At 36.6% G+C, this 21823-nt stretch overlaps 1 protein-coding gene across 1 annotated transcript in view; it reads left to right on the top strand.

The window, feature by feature from the left end:
* Window positions 1-21823, top strand: part of PDE1C (phosphodiesterase 1C) — a 244100-nt gene that overhangs the window by 191025 nt on the left and 31252 nt on the right. Inside the window, exons 9-16 of the mRNA XM_029283292.1 lie at window positions 1176-1276; window positions 4776-4904; window positions 7161-7262; window positions 9419-9539; window positions 10392-10473; window positions 17468-17588; window positions 18499-18674; window positions 21463-21774. Coding sequence (XP_029139125.1) covers window positions 1176-1276; window positions 4776-4904; window positions 7161-7262; window positions 9419-9539; window positions 10392-10473; window positions 17468-17588; window positions 18499-18674; window positions 21463-21774 — 1144 coding nt within the window. The remainder of the gene's footprint in view (window positions 1-1175; window positions 1277-4775; window positions 4905-7160; window positions 7263-9418; window positions 9540-10391; window positions 10474-17467; window positions 17589-18498; window positions 18675-21462; window positions 21775-21823) is intronic.

The following is a 21823-nucleotide window of genomic DNA, read 5'->3' as shown; positions in this document are numbered from 1 at the left end:
CGTCGGCCAAGCAGTGTCAGCTGGCGACCCCCAGGGGGAGGGCCTTCTCTGTGGGTGCCCCTGCCCTCTGGAACGAACTACCCCCCGAGATCCGGATTATTCCGGATCTCCTTACTTTCCGCCGCGCCCTCAAGACATGGCTTTTCCAACAAGCGGGCCTGGCCTAGGGAGGATTTTTAAATTGGGTTTTTTAGAAATTGTAATCACACAACACTAAAATTTTGGTTTTAATTTGGTTTTATTCGGTGAGGTGTGTGGGTCTCTCTTTGTTTTAATAATGTTGTGAGCCGCCCTGAGTCCTTCGGGAGAAGGGCGGGATACAAATTGGAATAATAATAATAATAATAATAATAATAATAATAATAATAATAGTAATAATAATAATAATAATAATAATAATAATAATAATAATAAAGCTTTTAAAACTGTTAATTTCAGCTAGGTTTGAACAATCAATATTTTTCCTGAATAGTTCTCTGGTTAACTTTTGTAATTTTCAAATTTAAACTGAAGTGTGCTCACATTATTTTAAGTAAACTAGATGCTACTTTGCAGAACAACATATTGTTCTCTACTCAGATATATAGCCAGTGTCATGATAGCCACAAATAAAAAATATCAATCATATTTTTTCTGGTTTACATTTGCTTCATCAGCTTTTGAAAGTTTTTTTTTAAATTATGAACAACTAACCCTGAAATACTCCTTGTAATTAACTCTACAAAGAACATTAAATAATTAATATTAAATAACATTTTTAAGATTAAAGATGGGAAAGACCAAAAGAATGGGAATATTGTCAAACATTCTCAAGGATAAGATACAAGTTTTCAAATATTTGGGATTCAGTTTTTCTGTAGTTGGGAATGGGTGGAGAAGAAACTGGACAAAAATATTCTGAGTTTATTTTACTGTCTCATTAGAGTTTGAAGTTCTTGAACAGTTTGTGTGGTGCCCCAAGAGTAAAATTCTGAAATATCAAGATTGCCTGTAGACAATAGCACAGCAATTGAGAATAATAATTTTTAAAATTCTGCATTGTTATTCAGGAGCTGCATCAGTGATAATCGTAATAAAAAATATTAGATTCAAACATTATTGGCCTTACTAAACAATAGTATATTTAAACTTTGCAATATAATATATTATCTGATTTTTCAAAATCTTTTTTTCAGCACTGGTTAACAGAACTGGAGATCTTTGCTATGATTTTTGCAGCTGCTATCCATGACTATGAGCACACTGGAACCACAAACAACTTTCATATTCAAACAAGGTGAGTGCTGAAAGATGAGCTCTGATCAAGCAAAACTGGAGAAAGTTTGAAATGGAGTTTGAAAAATCAGTTTAATAGTTTTAGATATTATGTCAATATACCTATGGGGTATATTTGCCATTAAATTGCTAAGTCAAAACTTTATTAGTGTAGTTTCAGTTTTTCTTCTCACAATTTGAGATTTTGGCTATCAAAATAAAGTTCCAAGCAGATCATAAAATTGTAGTTAACAGTTTTAAATATGGCAATATATTTATATATATTTAGAAGCTGGAATGAGAATTTATGATACATTATCACATATACAAACCTCATATCTACTTTCATGCTTCTTCATATTTAATTTCATATAATTTATTCATGTCTGATGTCACAACATTTTGGTTTTTGTCAACCCCTTTAGTGGCATCTAGTTGAGATGATTTTCCTCTCTTTGCTATGTTTTTTTCTCCATTGAGTGCTGTAATATGTGTTCTGAATTTCTATTTTCATTTGTTAGTTAATAAAATACTAAACCAATTATTTATATTTTATAATCTAAAATAAATCAAATAATAAATAATATTACATTATGGGTGGCTTTTATTTATTAATAGACTGATGGGGATGATATTGAAATTTGAACACAGATTTGTAACATCTTTCTGTCATGCTAGAGTAGTTCTTTCACAACACCTTGATATTTGGCTTTTAGAAAAAATGCACAGAAAAGAATCTTAATTGCATTTGTGCAGTCTCTGTCAACATACATATGCCTATTGATGATGTAGAAAGCACAAACAGCTACAGATGAATGAAAAAGGTTTTATACTGTCTGTAAAATACATAATTAAAATTAAAATATATAATTACCTTTAATTCAGAAGCAATAGAAGATAAATTGCAAATATATAATGTTGGCAACAGTTTAGGTGAGGATAATTTCAGAAATTGAGTTTATATTTGATGGAATTCAAAAGGAAACAATAAACAGATCATGACATGAGAGAAAGGATATATAAGTAAAAACTATGACAGCAGTTTGGGAATGGAATAAATTGCTTGTTAAAGACTTAACAGGTAGAAGCTGCTAAACCATCAGTTGCACTGCCTGATTTTCTGCATTGGGTTAGATAATCTCAAGGCTCCTCCAATCCATTATTCTATATCCAAAGGTAAGTAGTTTATGTTTATTTGAATATAAGTAATTTCAAGAGGAAAATCGAATACTACCAAATTTGCAGGAAAATTAATCTCAGAGCAATTTAACCCATCAAATTTCATACAAAATTGCTCAGAAATTTTGAAGTCATACTTTTTTAAATTGTAGGCTATTAGAATCTTTTTATTTTTTCTCTGAAATAAAGATAAAATCTACAAATTAGCAAACCAGATTATGGTTGTGCTATACTGAATAAAAATCAGTGTAGGCTTTTCACGTTATGTGGTCTTTTGTCTATACTTACTTGGACTGTTCCACTGTTTTGCCTGTGCTAGGAGACAGATAGTTTTCTGTTTATATGGAACCTCCCCCCTTCACTGTGCAAGTGTGAATACATGCACCCCCCCACACACTTATTGATAGACCCAAAATGGCACTGGGAGGTAGAGGGAGAAATCAATTGAACATATAAAAGACAGGAGTCAACACAACAATGTTGTTTATAATTGTTTACAGTTAAAGATACAGTTAGAATCAAAACTAAATGACAAACAAATAAGAACGAGGATAAAAGATAAGTTAAAAGACAGAGGGAGCATTCTCAGACCATCAACATCCTCAAAGTTGTATACCACTTTTTGATAACCATGCAGATTGTTTTTCTGGAAGGCCAGAAAAGTAGGGATTGACCTCATTTTGGGGTGGGAGGGGGCGAGATGTTCCATAGGGCATGGACAATATTAGATCAAGCTCTCTTCATGGATACTGCCAGGCAAAATTCTTCAACTGATGGAGTTTGTAACATATCCTCTCTGCTTGACTTATTAGGACAGGTGACTGTAATTTGAACGAGACATGATCCCATGCCAGCAATGGCTTTTAAGATGATAACCCACACATTAAATTGGGCCAGGAAGCAAATTGGAATATCCACAACATCCCTTAATTCACTCAGGATGGAGATACACAATTGGGTATCATTTGCAAACTAATAATGCCTCATCCTGTGGTTTTACCTAGTATAGTTGATTTTACCCATGTAGTGCCAAAAAAGAGGAGAGAGAGAGCACAAATTCTGATGCACTTACAAAGAAAGGCTGTGTGTCACTTCCCAACAACACTGTGCAGAACCAGACCCAGAGTAAGGAGGTGAATCAGCACAGATCTTTGCCACAAACTCTCAATCCAACTGTGGATTATTGATTATTAAAAGCCACTAAGAGGTCAAGAAGAGCGAGGATGAATACACTAGTTCAATTAGAATAAAATTAAAGAGGAAATGCCAATAAATAGGGCAAAGGCACTGTTATTTATCTAGTTTCTACAATGAAAGTTATAGAAAAGGTTCAGAAAAGCTCACATTTCAGGTACTGTAAAAATTAGGGGATGAACAGGGGAGGAACTCAAATATTACCCAGTCCTATAGTCATGAAACTGATAAGCTGATGGACTTATGATGAGTATTAGAGAATAATATTCAGTACTTTAGTGAAAAGGTGACAACAGTAAATCTCTGGTTTTGATGGAACAAGTTAGTATTCACACTGCAGCCTTCACATTCTTCTAGTTACCAAGAAAGCTGGGGAACAAGTGTATCTCTTGTTTAAGTGGTTATAGTTTTGAGCGTGGATAGAAGGAAGTTATGTTGAAACCCACTTAGCTGTGAAATATACTGCATGGCCTTGTGGAGATCTTTCACAATGGACCTTCATATAATGTAGTTACAAGATTAATATCATGCAATGAAAAATGATTCTTTCCTTTTCATCATAGACTGTTAAAAACATATAAAAATGCAAAATAAGCATAGTAATAATTGTTCTGTTAATCCCATTATTTACTGCCTCCTAGCCACCTAGAAATAGATATAATCTTAATGTTAATGGGATTTACCTCTGAATAAAAATGGTTTTATGGAATTTTTTTAGTGTAATCTAGCAACTTGATTTATTCCACAGCATTTTGAGGGAAAGGGACAATAATCTCAAAAAAAAAAAAAAAGCAGGTTGTGCTTTTCCCAAAATACCTGAGAATAATTTGCCTATGGAGATTCTCAGTCATTCAGATCATGATTGTCCCAAAGGTGCTTTTTTCAAAAGGCAACTGGACTTTGTTTTTCCTTGAAGACATTTCACTTCTCATCCAAGAAGCTTCTTAGAATAATTTATTAAATACATATGAAGTGGGGAAAAACTCCACTGGCCTGAAAGACTTAAAATGGAATTTGGTTCTCTCATCAATTTCTTACAAAATAAATAAATATTAGAAATGAATAATTTGGTCCTGCACAATAATATTTTTAGCTATAGCTAGAAGAATAAAGCCAATCATATAAGAATGGACTTTTTTGCTTTATAGATCAGATACAGCCATTCTGTACAATGATCGATCTGTGTTAGAAAATCATCACCTCAGTGCAGCATTTCGACTTTTGCAAGATGACGAGGAGATGAACATTTTGTCCAACCTATCCAAAGATGATTGGAGGTAAGAATGCTCGTTGTCAACATGATTGTTCTGGATATTAAATGTACTCAGTGGAAATCTTGATTCACAGGCACACAGCAGAAGATAGTTTGTTATCAGTTAATGTGAGAAGCTGTTGAGAGGAAATGTATACTGAAGTAATTCAACTGAAATATAAATCATTTTAAAGAATGCCATAACAATAAATCTTTGGTGCTGTTGTGGCACCTAGTAGGGTTGCTGTTGCCAAAGAATGGCAGAAAAACAAAACGAAGCAAAAAAAATTACATCTGGTCAATAAGATAAAATATTGAATTATCGGAAACAATATTTGTTTGTTCAACTATTTCCCAAAAGTGCAATGTATTTCAAGAAAAAAATACACTTTCTTCAGCAGCCATAAGAAAAACAATAAGATCAAACATGGAAAATTGTATATTTTCTCATATTAGTTAACATGGAAGGTAAAGAAAAAAAAGCTTTTTAAACATGAGTGCAATTTTCATGTTGAAACTTACAGAATTTGTTTCTTTATGTAGACCTTTTAATAAATCATCATTAAAATACTTTAATGGCATCCATGCTTAGTTGTTTTTTAGCTACTTATAGCTAAAAATAAAATCCTAGGCTAGATTGTCATCCTTGCAAGATAGTCCAAAGAATAAGCACACCCAGATATATTAGTTACACTAACACAGGAGTAGGCAACCTTGGCTCTTTTATGACTCGTGGACTTCAACGCCCAGAATTCCTGAGCCAGCATGGCTGACTCAGAAATTCTGGGAGTTGAAGTCCACAACAGAATCTTGAAAGTATATTTCTCTCATCTCTTTTACAAGCCAAGAAACTAGGGAGGGTCTCTTCTGATATGTTTGCCATGCACATATTCCTCGTCTTACCCAAGCATTCCTTGGCTTCAGCTCTTCCCCCATCTCCCAAGATCATTCTCATATACTTGCTGTGATCCAGTGCTTTCCTATCAGCATACATTTAGTAATACAAAATTGATGAAATTTTCAGTACTCATTAGGATGCTCCTGAACCTCACTAGAAGATTTATAAGTAGGATCATTAGTCCTGAATATATAATCAACCTAGACTATCATTCAGCGAACATGAATATTGTTAATTCCAACAGAAATTACTATTTTATTTATATCTTTTTGTGTCTATTTGTCTGCAAGAGCAAGTATCCTGATACATGTGCTTTTATTAACTGCTGTAGTTTCTGTTTTTGAGGATTTTTTTTCCAACTTATAAAGCACATTCCTACGGATGGATTTCATTTGAATGTTTTCACTTCCTCAGACATTCAGTTTGGTAACTGAAATCTCAAATTGTTGAAATCACCAATCGTGTTTGAGAAAATAACCATGTTGATTAGTGTCATATTCCTTTTTTTTATGTAATAGAACATAAATTGGTCCAGACTGTTAAGGGAGAAGTTTCATAAAAGATTACTCAGTCCTGGGAAAGAAGAAAACATGAGAAAGAAACTCAAAATAACCCTGCTTTGATTTTGTTTGGTATGAGATTTAATAGAGAGAAAGTGTAAAAAGTTTTCAAAATTCTGATATAATACCCTTTAACAATACCACGCATTCTGCCGCTCCTGTTTCTTGACCGAGTCTACATCAAAAGTCTGAAAGCTTGTTTATTATATTTATGTGAGGTGATGGGGAAATCACTGTTTCCTCTAATAGAAATTCTAATTTTACTTGAGAGATAGTGATTGGCTTGGAGAAATCAATGACTTGTATGAATAAATGAGACCCTGGTCTAATATCATAACCATCAGATTCCCCAGTCAATCCTGCTCTGCATGATATTTGTTGCCTCTGCTGTTTCTTCATCTCTGCAATCATGGGCCTGTGTTGTTGAATTATAATGAGTGAAACCTGCAACAGAATACCAGTCAACCAAATAATGTATGCCTGTGTTCTTGTATGAGTGATTTTGCCTACTTAGTGTCATATTCAGCTTGATGATTCTGGAAAGCTGCATTTCACAGAAGAGGTGTCCTAAGGTCACTTTAAGAAAAGCACTTTATTATCTCTTAGCAAGCAAGACCCTAACATATGACTAAATTACACATACCTCCCTTCCCAGAAACTCCAGTTAAAAAGATAACATGAAGTACTGAGTGGCGCACATGGTAACGAAGAGTAAGAATGCCATAAATAAAGTTCAGACTGAGAAAGAAAAACAAGTGTTTCTTATATGTTTCTTTTTCTCATTCTCTCCTCATTCTTCCCTGCTCTGGATATCTGCCAAAAGAGAATTTAGGACTCTAGTGATTGAGATGGTGCTGGCTACAGATATGTCCTGTCACTTTCAGCAAATCAAGGCCATGAAGAATGCATTGCAGCAGCCAGAAGGGTAAGAGACCTTCTGACACTATGGAGAGGAAAGGGCTCTATTGCAACTTGTACTTTGTCACTTTATTATACCAGCTTTGAAAATACGTTGCTGAAAACAACAGCAACAACAATAACATTCTCTGTTGTAACTATTTCTTTTTCCAGTGATTGGATTCACATGCAGTTGCATGATTTCAGAAGAGCAAAGAAAATATTATTCTGATTGTATCACTGATATACCAGTTAAAGCCCGCTTAACTGGTTACCAATTAATGTAATATACTGCATATCGGACTGCCCTAATAGAATATTTGTGGGATACAAATGTCTGGAATACATTACTCAATGTTAGGTATACTAAATCATACTTTTTACAGGACCAGTTCAAAGTGCTGATATTAACTAGTTTGGATCCAGATTATTTAAAGACCTATCTCCACCCGCACGATCCTAATCAGATTTTAATATCAGTATCTGAATACTGCTCCCTGTTCCACTAGTAGGAGTTACAAGATAGATGAGTAGCAAAGACAGAGTCTCTTTGAAATTCTTCCTGCAGCAATTAAAAGGATTATTCTAATCTGCATATAGCTTGAAATAATAATTTATATTCTATAGCTACTATTTTTTTTTATTTTAAAGATCTTTATGTTGAATATTGGTTTTAGGGTTGGGTTCCTAATTAAATTGCGATCCAGTTTGTGAATATTTCACTATGAAGAATGGACTATATGAGTAGCATTTAAAATTAAACTTTATTCTGTTCTATTGGGGCATGAAAAACATCTTTTCCACCAAAATCACAAATTAGCAACTAGCTCTTTTCCTATTGAAGAGGATTGCACTAAAAAGGCAATACAGGCTAGAAAAAAGGCAGAAATGCCATTTTGAAATTCATTACCAAAAATGTACAAAAATATAGAGATGATTTATCTGAATTTCTACAGAGGAAGGAGAAATTCTCCTCAAAATGTCTTAAGAAATACTTAGCAGTGGGAAAACTTTCATTAAGTTTTCACTTAGAATGTAGCTGAAACTGTAAACCACTGGAGAGATGATTGCACAATAAAATATAGGACATTCATATATCCTACTGGACAGCCATTTGTCTGAAATGGTATAGGATTTCCTGCCTGAGCAGGGGGTTGGACTAGATGACCTCCAAGGTCCCGTCCAACTTTATTATTATTATTATTATTATTATTATTATTATTATTATTATTATTATTATTATTACAAACAAACATACAAACAAACCAACCATTTATTATCTTTTTTGAAAAAAAATCTTAGCAACTTCTCTCACATCAGATTTAATGAGATTTTGTTTATTTTGTAGGTAAGATATGATTTATGAAATATATATTTCATTCATATTTATGAATGAAAGAATTCATTCTGCCTAGTTTCAATAAAAGTGTCATATATCTTGCTTGTTAAAATACTATCTTGGAACAGAACTAGGAGCAGGGGTAGACTCTTTATTTTTTTTTCTTCTTTTTAGAAACAAACCTGCTTCCTTCTTATTTTTTGGTTACTCCAGAACATCCGCTTGGATTTGTTTCTTTTTTAAAAAATGAATTCTAATGTCAATCCCCAAACTTCCATATGTAGGCATGGAATTTGCAGATTCATGCGCTAGATTTTATCTGCTGGAACTGATTTCAGCTGAAATAGATAAGTTTGTCAAAATATATTTTTTGAGGTAGGATGTATTTTTATGTAACTGCTAGAAACATTGCTGGGCAGAGCAGCTTAAAAAGGAGTGAAAGACCTTGCTTGGTATTTGAAAGCATATTATGATAAATGTCACAGAAAGTAATTACAGCTGGCCATCACCATGTATATATATATATTGACCTTAGGTTCTACATTTTAAGCCATGAGCATTTTTTTCTTAATATTAGAAGGAAATATGGAGACACCATGTGTTTCAGACTCAGATAAGACAAATGCTAAATGTTACTTGTTTAAGATCTGAATTTTTTCCCCCTAATATTCTTACTGGTTTGAGTTCAGAGACTGACCTTGTATTTTGACTATGTTTTGGATGCAACTTCACAAGCTATTGTTCATTAGGTTATTGTCTGCATACCTTCATTTCTTTGGTTAGCAATCTTTTAAAAAATCTATTTATTTAGGCAATTAATTTATGCCATTATTTTGGTTTTTCAGAATTGACAAACCAAAAGCCTTATCCCTGATGTTACACACAGCTGACATCAGTCATCCTGCCAAGGCATGGAACCTCCATCATCGCTGGACCATGTCACTGTTAGAAGAATTTTTCAGACAGGTAACATGAAGAATTCATTTGATGATCATGTCAAGCTGAGGAATGTTCTTAGAAAGCTGAGTCCCAGAAATTTATTACACAACTATATTATATATGGTGCTTAATATTACTGTAGATGGTTGAATGCCCCTCACATAACTCAGAAATAAGCTAATTCTTTCCCCCATACTCTTCCTTCCCTCCCTTCCTCCCTCCCTCCCTCCCTCTCTCCCTTCCTTCCTTTCTTCCTTCCTTCGTCTGGGATTCCATAGGCTTGACATAGGCCTGTATAAAAGAAAAGAAAATCCCCACCTCTCAATCTTATTTAACAAAATGTGTTATGAAGAGATGAGCTATGGCAAAAGTTCCAAATATGGTATCTAGGTACACATAGTTTTTGTTGTTGAGTTTGGGGAGGAAGGCTGCCTGCTTCCTTGTTTTTGTGGCTTTACTGAATTTTAATTACATTTTAAAATTATGCTGACTATCCCTCATAATGGTTGTCTCCATGTTAAAAATTGTGGCTTTTACTTCTGGCCGGGAAGAGTGGCAAGACCATAGAAAAAAATTCCGCACACCCACAGATGCACACACCATTTAGGCTAACAAATTTTGCTCCTGTTTTTAGTCTTTTCCCAAATATTAAAGGGAAACTTGAGGGGGAAAAATGCTGTTTTGAATAAAAAAATAAAAATATGACCAATTAACTTTCTCTAGGTAATACTCTACACAATCCAAAAGTGGTTAGGTCAAATTGTACGTTCTTTTCTGCATGAGATTTAATTTCACAGAACATTGGGATGAAAGGTATGAAACTGGAGATTGTGTCTCTCACATTCTTGTGATAGTTTGTTCTCTTCTTCTACTTTTCAGGGTGACAAAGAAGCAGAATTAGGCCTTCCCTTTTCCCCCCTGTGTGATCGTAAATCTACTATGGTCCCTCAGTCTCAAATAGGTAAATCCAAAATTCCCAGAGTCTGAAGCTGTTAATATACGAACAGATTTATATATGATGTGAAATATCATGTGATATATATGATGCTCACATTGTGAGGGTGGTCAAAGATGCCACTCTGCTGTATGAACAGGGAAGGAATTTACAGGTGCTAAAACTTTTCAGCACCTTGGTTGAAGGGACTAAAATATTAAAATGTCAATGCAATGAGAGTTCATTGAAGAAACCTTCAAACCTTGAACAAACTAATCTAACCGTGAAAGATTAGATTAGTAGTTATATAAATACCAGATGGGAATGCAGAAAGGTCAGAAAGCTGCAGCATTCTCTTGTCCTTGTCTGAAGTATAATATTAAGGCAATTCTGAATGTTTTGTTTGTCTACAACATCTCATGGAGTTTTAAGGAAGATGAATATAGTTGCAATTAGAACATAGTTTAATTGTAGAGTCTTGTTTTATGTGCAGAACTAGGTCTTTTATTGATAACCTTTAAAAGGTTTCCATGTCTTGAGATATTGGAGGGCTTATTGGATTCCTGTGATGTAGGATTCTGTTTATAACTATGGACAATTATTCTTTTTTCTTTCCTGAACAGCCCTTGTGATAGAATTTGACTTTTAATTAAAAAATGATTGCATTCATTGCACAAATAACTAGAAGATTAATGATGAATTATATTGTTAACTGAGATAATTACAGCAAATAAATCAAGCCCTTACAAAATACTACTAATTTATATAGCCTTCACTGTTGGAGCATTTTATTTAATTTGTGGAAAGTTTACTGCATTGTATGGTGCTAATAATCATATTATCTGCATAAATCTCATGCTATAACATTAACACTTTTTTTTCTTTGTCTGCTGTTCAGTGGGCAATTACTTAATAATTTCATGTACTGAGAACATTTTTTTTCTCAAACATAATGTTTTTTTCTCGAAGATGTTCTAAGACATTATTAGAATATTCCATGAGTGTTATTCTTATGTAATGGATTAAAATTCTATACAAGTAATCCTCGATCTACAACTATAATGGAGCCTGCCCCTTATGGTCACAAGTGATAACAATGTGCTTAATTAATCCCCACCTTTGCTCTCCACTTCTGGGATGCAGTCATACAGCCCAGGGACAAAGTATTCTGATCTGCTTCCCTAATGCAGTCTATGCAGCACTCTGGAAAGCTTTGGAGCTTTCTTCAGTGCTGCCCAAATCATGTTAGGGAAATAGAATGGACCACTCCATCCCTGGGTCACATGGCTACCATTGCATCTGGCTGCAAGGAATTGTGGCTACTCTAAAAATAGTGGCTACTTCCAGGCTGCAACCATGAAGTTCAGGGACAATGAGGGATGGAGTGGCCTGCCTCAATGGAGGATGGAGAGGAGTCCCAGCCCTGTGGGAATGTGGTGGAAGTGGGAAAACAGGCCCAATCCTTGTGGAAGCCCAGCAGAGCGGGATGGAGGTGAGGGGGGTGCTGCAGTTGGTCGTAAGGGCAAATGACTGCGGGAGCACTGCAGAGGCCATAGCTTTGAAATTGGCTCATAGGAATCTTTTAGGGCAGTGGTGGTGAACCTATGGCATGCATGCCAGAGGTGGCACTCTGAGCCCCTTCTGTGGGCACGCACACCATTGCCTCAGCCCTGCCTCCCCCTGTGGCCCCCTCCTCACCAGCAGCACCCCCGGAGGAGCGTTGCCCTCGGACACAGCTTGCATGGAGCAGCACAGCCAAGGACATGGCAGCTGGGCAGCAGGGACAAGACTGCAGGGCGTGGGTGGAGGGTATGGCTGCCATAGTCCTGCAGGGCCGCCTGGGCGATCTGCGGCGGGCTATGGAGGCAATGAGTGGCCCTGTGTGGGGCATGGCAGGTGTGGGGCATGGCAGGGTGGGCGGCAGGGCGTGGGCGGAGTGGGTGGGGTGAGGTGGGGGCAGGGTGGTTTGGGGGCACTTGGTCTCTAAAAAGTTCTCTATCACTGTTTTAGGGCGTTTGTCGTAACTTCAAACAGTTGTAAGTTGAAAACTAACTGCAGTAAAAAGTAGTTGATTGATTCTCTTACAAGAAATATGATAAAAATCATGGGTTAAGCAGGGGCATCTGCAGCTAGCTGAGATTTTTTTCAAACTTATTCTAATAATATAACACAATCTCTACTCATTATAAACTTGCAGATGATATTTTGACCATATACAGCAAGATAGAGGTTTACATCACAATGCACTTTTTGTCATCTGCTTATGGATGGTATTTACTATGATTAAATAAATAAATGCCCCAAACAGGAGTCTGCCTGTACGATATCAGTAGGATAATAAAAATAGCAACATCAGGGATTTATTAAATTGTATGTATTGCATATATATAGCTGGACATTATTTCAACTAGCTTAACAGTTAATGAGGTTGAATCATTCCATCAAGTATTCATGAAATGTGTATTTGTTACATTTTGCAAATCAAAATGAGAAATATAGTATTAGGAATACAGGCAAATTTGAGGATCACGAGTACTGGTAGTCTAAAATAGGGCTTTTCAACCAGTGGTACAGGTACCACCTGTGGTACATTGGCACTTGGCAGGTGGTACGTGACCATCCTAGAAAAGTGGTAGCGGAGGAGGGGAATGAGCTGAACTGGTGGCAGCACCGCACAAGCCTGAGCGAGAGATTGCTGGAGTTGCAGGGCTGTCAGGGCTCAGCGGAAGCCAGGATCAGCATTTCTTCGGGATTGTCAGGGCCCAGTGGAAGCGCCAGGATCAGCACCAGGGTCCAGCTGGAGCTCGGCGCTGATCCTGGCACTTCTGCTGAGCCCAGAAGAAGTGCCGATCAGCTGGAATGTTGCAGTATCTCCAGGGTCTTGTGATTTACATTCAGATGCTTGGCAACTGATTCATATTTATGACAATCACAGTGTCCCAGGGTCATGTGAAGTGACCAAAACCTGCTGCAACCACCCAAAAACCAAACACCCCCCACCCCACCCCCGCTGCCAATCCTCAACAGAAATGCTCACAACAATGAAAACCTTGGACAGGAGGAAAAGTGTGACCAGGCAGGTAGGCAGGTGTCTTGCTCGGCTGTGGCTTGGGGGGCACTTTTTTCAGTGCCATTGTAACTTTGAACAGTCACTAAGCGAACTGTTGTAAGTCGAGGACTACCAGTACTTTATCACTTTTTTCCTTTTCTTTTTTGGTCATCAAATTTTTGACACCTTGCTAGGCGACTGGTGGTACTCGGATGTTGTCATATTCTAAAAGTGGTACAATGGGTGAAAAGGTTGAAAAGCCCTGGTCTAAAATTTTCAAAAATCAGACAAAAATAATTTTTAGAATTTAAAAAGATTAAATGTTGAGCTCACAAAATAAACTTTTGACTTAAGTATTGTTAGAGTGAAGAATACAAACCCAAGAAATTGTAATTGCTCAACAGGAGGCTTAGAAGATGTAAAGTGTGTGTCCTTCTGTCTGAGGCTGTAGCAGCCTCATTTGACAGGAGACTTCCATCTCTGCTGTCATCAGTATCTCTTTCTTCTGCTGATTATTGAAGTAACAGTTTTTAATGTTTGCCCTTTGCCTGGTAAAAGGAAGTCCAGCCTTTTAGAACACGCTAAGCAAATAGCAAATGTTTAATTTTTTTTAAAGACCAATTTGGACTCTTTGCTCTGTTTTTTAACAGAATAAAATTTAAAACTATAGTTGCTAATGACAGCAATAGGCTTTGCCTCTATTCTTTATTTTTTTAAAGTTAGCCTTCCCTAGCTTGTTCTCCAGATATAGATGTCTTGTTAACTTTAGATATTCTGTTTTTTCCCTAGAACTTCCTTTTGTTACAACTATTCTATCATTCCACTGGCTTTAGTCAGAGACTGAACTGTCTATTAAACAGAAGAGAAATAGCTGATTCCTTAGGAAATTGAACAAAGGCATGTAACTAGCTATTCTGGTAATCTAAAAGTATTAGGTTTGAAAGAAGGAACATAGCCTGTCCTGGATGAGATTACACTGATCAAATATATTTGCAATTTAGATATTCTTCACCTAGCTTTATCCTCAGATGTAAAGGAAGCAGAATCAATTAGGAATGCCAACAGTTGAATTCTTTCCTAAATACATTAATGACAATGCTATATTGAAAAGCACTATTTTTGACTGAGTCTGCCATTGAAGGTAGTCTGAAGTCACAAAAGTCACAAAGGAAATTGAGTACAGTGACTAAGTGCACAGGTTTCAACTTCCCTAATTATTTCACTAAATTTTAAGTTATTTTGGGATAGACGAAAGAAAAATAAAACTTTATATAAATATGCATCATATGTTTATTGGGCTGTATATACACATACACACACATTTAAAATACATATATACAGTGTACAATTTGAACTGTGAAAGCCACTTCCAATTTTACACGAAAATGGAGTGATGATAATAGGAATATACAGTAGCTCTCATCTTGTTCTGATGTTGCCATATATCAAATTAACCCCTTTCTCCCTCTTTTTTTAGCCCCTGATGCATGGGGGAAAGGGCAGACCTTCAGTTACACAATTACATCAGTTGTCTTGACTTTATTTACTTTCCTGTGGATACTTCTGCCCTCTGTGTTTAAACCCAATCTAAAATAATGTGCATGTCTGAGTGATGCAATCCTTTTCATGCATCTTTAGGGAATTTATTTTGATAAATTTGTGTAAAATTGCATTCCTGGAGTCATGTACATGTTAAGTAGCAACATACTTTCATTTGTCCATAATGGTGCAGTTGGACTGATATTAACTAAAAAGTTCCCACATTGGGTCTACATGAGTGCAACTTTAGCATTTGCTGGGTAAGTATTTCTACCCTTTCAGATTTCCTTTGATATAAGGAGTGGGAAATGACCAAATTGGCTATTAGTGAGTTTCTTGTTTGACAGATACAGATAAGTAGTTATCCAAGATAAGTGATCAATTCTGAACAGTTATGTTGATTTTAAGATAAGCAAGGTGATAAGGAATCCTAGTGGTTGAAAAATGGGCTTTGTGTATCATGCAACTAAATTAAATAAGAGAATTTTGTGGAACTATAATTACATTTTGCATTTGTAGTCATATTTTAATGCTTCTGTTTCTGTAGCTATTTCTATAACACTGTGCCCAATTTGCTCTGCAAACAGTGAATAATAATTTAAAGTTTATTGTTTATTGTGAAATAGGAATCGTTTATTATAGGATAACTTACAGTTTGATATTTCTGTAATGACTAATTTTTTATATGATTTACAGAAAATATCTCAAAATACAGTATATCTGATTATTATTATTATTATTATTATTATTATTATTATTATTATTATTATTATTATTATTATTATTATTATTATTATCTTGTTAATCAAATGCAATGATTAGGATTAAAAGGAGTCTATTCCCTTTCTCTTTATAGATGCAATTAAAGAAGTTGTATTATGGTTTCATTATTATATTACTCTTATAAATTTCTTTCTCCAAGCTGGGATATTATCAGCTGTATTAATAATTTGGCTCAGATTTTCAAAAACCCACACAAAAGAAGCTATTCCCATCTGTTGCATGTTGAATTATTTACAATGCTTTATTTGGTCATTTAAGGAATTCTCATATACAGATACTCCTCGAGTTACGAATGTAACGGAGCCTGCCCATTCCATTCGTAATTTGAGGACTTGCAGGAGTGAATCTCATACCTTCAACGCAATCACTCCCTGCTTTCACCCACGCATTTGCTAATCAAATGCATGGCTTGTTTAAGTGCACATGAGGTATCTCAGGGTGGGGAAGGCCAAGGGGGGGGGCTAGTGATGGAATAGATCACCTGCTTCAGACCATCCAAGGCCTCCCTCAACCCACTGAGATACCTCATTCTCTGCACAATTGCTTTCCCCCACCATACAACATCAAAACTAGTTGCAAAAATCTAGCGAGCAGTCTCCTCTCAAGCTGCCTCCTCTCCAGCCTCTCTGCCATACAAGATTACAGCACTGAGAAGCTTCCAGTTTTGAGGTGATTTCATTGCCTCAAAGTGTCTGCTCAGCTTGCAAACACTTTGGGCATCGAAAATGGAAGCTTCTCAGCACCATATCTCATGTGACTTGTCACAAAATCACAATGCTGAGAAGCTTCTGGTCTCCACATGTTATTCCTATGTGTCGCCCTGGGATCTGTTTTTGCCAGCAGAGGCCTTCAGGAAAGGTCTCTGCTGGCAAAAGGGAGGCTGGGGACGACACGTTCATCAACCTGGCCCTCCATTTTTGGCAGCAACAGGCCTCTGTTTTTTGCAGTGGAAAATGGAGCCCCAGGTTGATGTGCGTGTCATCCTCAGCCTCCTTTTTGCCAGCAGAGGCCTTTCCTGGAAGCCTCTGCTGGCAAAAAATGGAGCCTGGGGCAACACACACATCAACCTGGGGCTCTGTTCTTGGTGGCAAAGGCTTTTTGCAAAGATGGCAAAAGGCTTTTGCTGCAGATTTCGTCCAGGCCTCCGTTTGCCTAAAGTACGAGATCAGTAGCATGAGATCTCACACTAGTGATCTCACGTGATCTTGCAGTACTTTAGGCCTCCATTCTCTGTTAATGTACCAAAGGCTTGAAGCAGAGAAACAGCCAAGAAAGTGAAGGCTCTCTAGATCTTCACAAGGTGAGTATCCAGAAGCCTAGTGTCTATGGAGACTTGGCAGGGGAGAGGGAATAGTCAGGTGAATGTTGTAGTGCCTGTGCGGTCATTGGTAAGGGTGAAAGACTGCTGTGGTGCTGTAATTTCATAATTTTGGGACTGATTCCTAAACACTAGGGGGTGCTTATCATGTAACTTCAAATGTTCCCTAGGGGAATGTTCGTAACTCGGGGATTACTTGTAGTAGGAAATAGTGTGTAGTAATGGTGATGGTTTTATCATGTTGTTATATGTATTGGTATATTTATGTTATAGGAAGTATGCTATTAAGTAGCTGATTTTCTTTCATTTGTTTCTGTTCTGTGCTTTTTCAGGCTTTATTGATTTTATTGTGGAACCCACTTTCACTGTGCTGACTGATATGACTGAGAAGATTGTAACACCTCTCATTGAGGAAGCCTCTAACTCTGGTATGACAGGATTTAGGCGATCCAGGTCAGAAACCACATATATTTATAGTAGAATCTGCCTCTTTAAAGTGTGTGTTTTGTTTGTGTTTGTGTGCATCTGTGTGTAAAATTTTATTTTTCTGGGGTGAAGAAAGAGTGTTCAAGTCATTTGTGATATAATGACCAGGAAATTATCCACGTTGATAATGAGACCATTATAAGAATAATATTTGAAAGAAGAGAAATATCCTGGGATGATTATGATAAATTCTTTGGGATAACGGGACCAAGTACATATTATCTGCTCTTGATATTGAACATTATTCAAAAGAATATAATTGTAATTATAATCCAGATATAATATTTAAAATACTATCTAATTTATGTGACTGTAGTGTCTAGAGATACTTTCCCACTTTTCATTATGAAAAAAAATTGATTGATTCACTACAAGCATCACTTTAAGGCTAGATGCCTTCTGCAACCCAGACACTTTTTTCTTTGCCCAAATAGCTCTTCAACAATAAATTAAAATCTGAGTAAATCAGAATATGCACTGTACAATGTAGCATCAACCTCATGCCTCTATGATCCCACTATGTCAGCAGTTTAGCTGATTTCCAGTTCAGCTGTCATTCAACTAAAAATGGATAGAGTTGGGAACAGAATGTTTTTCTATTGGCAGGAACTTCGGTCTTTTCCCCTGTGCTCTTCTCCCTCTTCACAGAAGTTCCATTGCAGCGACATCATGCTGAGCAGCTATTATTTCACCATGTGGTTATTTTAATTTGTGAACAGAAGTATAATAAAGTAGGAGGGGCTCCAAATTAAAAAAAATTGGCTAGGAATATTCTCATGTATCAAAACAAAAAGTGAAAGGGAGAAGAAAATGGCAATGTCACTTAGTATTTATTTAGAAATTGAAATGCCATTAATATTGTATTATGCAATCCCAGTCTGAATAGCCTTAGCCCATCAGAAGTCAAAAGATCAAGTGTCAAGAGCACTGGGTCAGAAGGAAGTGCCTCACTCAACTGTTCCATCCTCACTGTGGACTTCAAATGCTTCAAAGCCACGTGGACAGAAGTAGTTCAACAAAACCGAGAAAAGTGGAAAGCCCAAGCAATCAAAGGTAACAAAAACAGTGCTGGAAAATTATTTGCAGCAAAATGATGGATAATATATACAGGCTTATACACATGTGTGCAGAGAAAAGGTTCCTAAAGATATTTGGAGGTTTCTGGTGAGAAGTTTGTGTGAACCACAATTAAAATGATTTCAGTGGCTTCTATTTTCCTCAGTAACCCTGAGGAGTACTGCTAGATCACATCTTTCCATATCCAGCTCTTGCAGTGATACAGAAAAAGACATGAAGTGAAAGATTAAGGGGAGACTGCCTACTTCCTGATAGATACTCAACCCAATCCTCTCAATATTAGAGGAAAAGAATACTGTGGATAAATTTTTCTCTGTATTATGGAAATCAAGATAAATATTTAGTAATAAATACTAATTCAAAGAAACTATGACTTCATGTAGAGTACGCCTGTATTCCTTCGGGCTGGGGGCAGTACAATCAGAACTCAGCTTCAACAGCTCCCCCCAACTCCTCTCTCCATCGCTCCAACTTGGGCCAGTTGAATGCTGCCTCTCCCCCCATCCGCTCTGGGGTTGGCTTGCACCATTCAACTCGCTGTTTGGGTCAGGTTGAGGCTGGTGTGGTTACAAAACCATCCTTAGCTCCAGCTGGAGTTCCACTGATCAGTCCTGGCTTCTCTATTTCAGGCATCTTCCCCTGAGTCTTCACCACCCCCTGGAGGCTTCTAGTGGGGTGTAGGGTCTCAGGACCCCCTCAGTGGAATTAAATTTGTTTAGAGAGCTAGCTTAATGTCAACCCCCGACTGAAAGGCCCAAACAAGCAAAACATCAGAGCCGTTGTATGATTACTTTTATTGAGCAGAATCAAACTGGTAGGATCAAAGGGAAGCTAGCTCTAAGGAAATGGTGGGAAGCAGTTAATTAAAAGAACAAAACTTTTCCCACCCCTTCTGAAGATGTCCAATACATCTTCTAGTAATTGTTATGAGAACAGACTTTAATTTAGCTAATACATTCTTCAGCAGCTCACACTGATAAAGGACATCTGTAGATTCAAAGCTCTCTTCCCTTCTTCCCCCCTCTGTTGGCTAGTTAGAAGCACGTTGCGGTCCTAAAGGCAGTAGAATTTGTAGCTTGACAACTATTTTACTCTGTATCCATAGAATGACTCTCTTTATCTTTTAAAAGAACAAAATGGTTTCTTTTCTCCTGAATATGTGGAATAAAATTGAGGCAATCTTTGCGGCATCTATGGGCATTATCTCTTTGAGCAATTGATAGTAGGGAATGCAATACTTAATCCAAATTAATTACAAATAAAATGTCATTCTGAAAGTATCTTAACAATGGGGGGACATGATAGCAGTGTTCCAATATCTCAGGAGCTGCCACAAAGAAGAGGGAGTCAAGCTATTCTCCAAGGCGCCTGAAGGCAGGACGAGAAGCAACGGGTGGAAACTGATCAAGGAGAAAAGCAGCTTAGAACTAAGGGGAAACTTCCTGACAGTTAGAACAATTAACCAGTGGAGCAACCTGCCTCCAGAAGCGGTGAATGCTCCAACACTGGAAGTTTTTAAGAAGAGACTGGACAGCCATTTATCTGAAATGGTGTAGGGTTCCTGCCTGAGCAGGGGGTTGGACTCGATGACCTCCAAGGTCCCTTCCAACTTTATTATTATTATTATTATTATTATTATTATTATTATTATTATTATTATTTTAACAATTCATCAGTGATTTCTTATAACAGGTACTATATTTTAGGTGAAGACGAGGCATGCTGTAATATTTCTCTATTAAAATATTTGTTTTTGTTTTTAATTTTTTTTTCATAAGCAAATTCCTGCACATTGTGTCAAAGATTTATTATGATTGCAGTCCTTTCCATGTTTATTTGGGAAAGGGATGATATAGACAGTCTGGGACACACTGTGGTATTCGCCTGCAACATCTTTGCTCCATGATTATACTGGTTCCCTGTGCTTCTCCCAGTGCAATTGGAAGTACTGTTTCCCTATGTGGTGTAGATTCCTTATGGTACTTCCTATCTCCAATCACTTAAGGTTATAACACATATATGACCAGATGGGTGTGATCTGTGTCCCTTTCTATCATATCATATCATCTAGTGGGTTCCACAGATATAATTTCACTGTTGCAGCATTTTCCTAATGGAACACCATTCTGCCTATATGCAGATAACCTTATCCTGTTGGTGGTCTGGAAAGCTGTAGAAATATGGTTACTCCCTCAGGCATTAGGCTAAAATATTAGATGATTGTAGGAATTTTGAAGATCTTGACAGCATTGCATTAATGATATTCTATTTATTTTTATTTGATCTTTTGGTTTTGTTCCAATTTTAATTATGGTTAGTTTCATGGATAGATAAATGTCAGCAATAGTTCTTCTTGGCTTATTTCTTCAACATCTAATATTCAATCTCTGAATGTAGAAGCTTCCCTTGTTTTTCATGAATAACTGAAACTGATATATATCCTTCCTAAATTATATATGTCTAAATTGCTTATACATTTTGCAAAGAGGTGAGTGGCATACAAAATGTAATTTTTATGGTTAATAGTTCATATACCTTCATTTATGATGAGCAGAAATGGCATATGCCTATAGCATAGTTTTAAGAAAGCAAGCAGTAGACTTCAGCCAAGTGAGAGTAGCATTTCTTAATTCTTTTAGGCTTTATGTCATTTCCAGCAACTAAAAACAACGGAAATTTAACATTTTGATAATTCTATTAATCCTTTTTATACTCCCCTTCCCTGTCTCCATTTTTTTGTCTTTTGTTTTTGCTGAGGATACAGAAGAGAAAGCAAAGAAAGAAGCAGAGGAGAATTCTCAACAAGGTATAGATGACAAGAAAATGGAAGAAAATGAAGGAAAAAACCTACCTGAGGATAACATTACCACAAAGTCAGAGAAAAGTAAACAAGAGAATAAAGAGGGGAGTTCTGGCGATAGTAAGAGCACCGAAACCAATAAAAGTAATATAAATGGGAATCGCCCAACTGGTGGTAACAAACATGGAACTTCTCAAGGAAAAAATGTAAATGAGATGGAAAAGGGGGCAGAGTCAAAACCAACAGGCGGAGAGTCAAAACAGCAGGCACAGAATGGTAAGTGTTTCTGTCCTTTCATGGAAAAGTGATAGCACCTAACTGATCT

The sequence above is a fragment of the Protobothrops mucrosquamatus genome, unplaced genomic scaffold (assembly GCF_001527695.2).
Source record: "Protobothrops mucrosquamatus isolate PMUCROS unplaced genomic scaffold, P.Mucros_1.0 scaffold48, whole genome shotgun sequence".
In the NCBI taxonomy this organism is placed as follows: Eukaryota; Metazoa; Chordata; class Lepidosauria; order Squamata; family Viperidae; genus Protobothrops; species Protobothrops mucrosquamatus.
The sequence above is the reverse complement of the archived record's forward strand: the minus strand, read 5'-3'. Positions and strand labels throughout refer to the sequence as shown.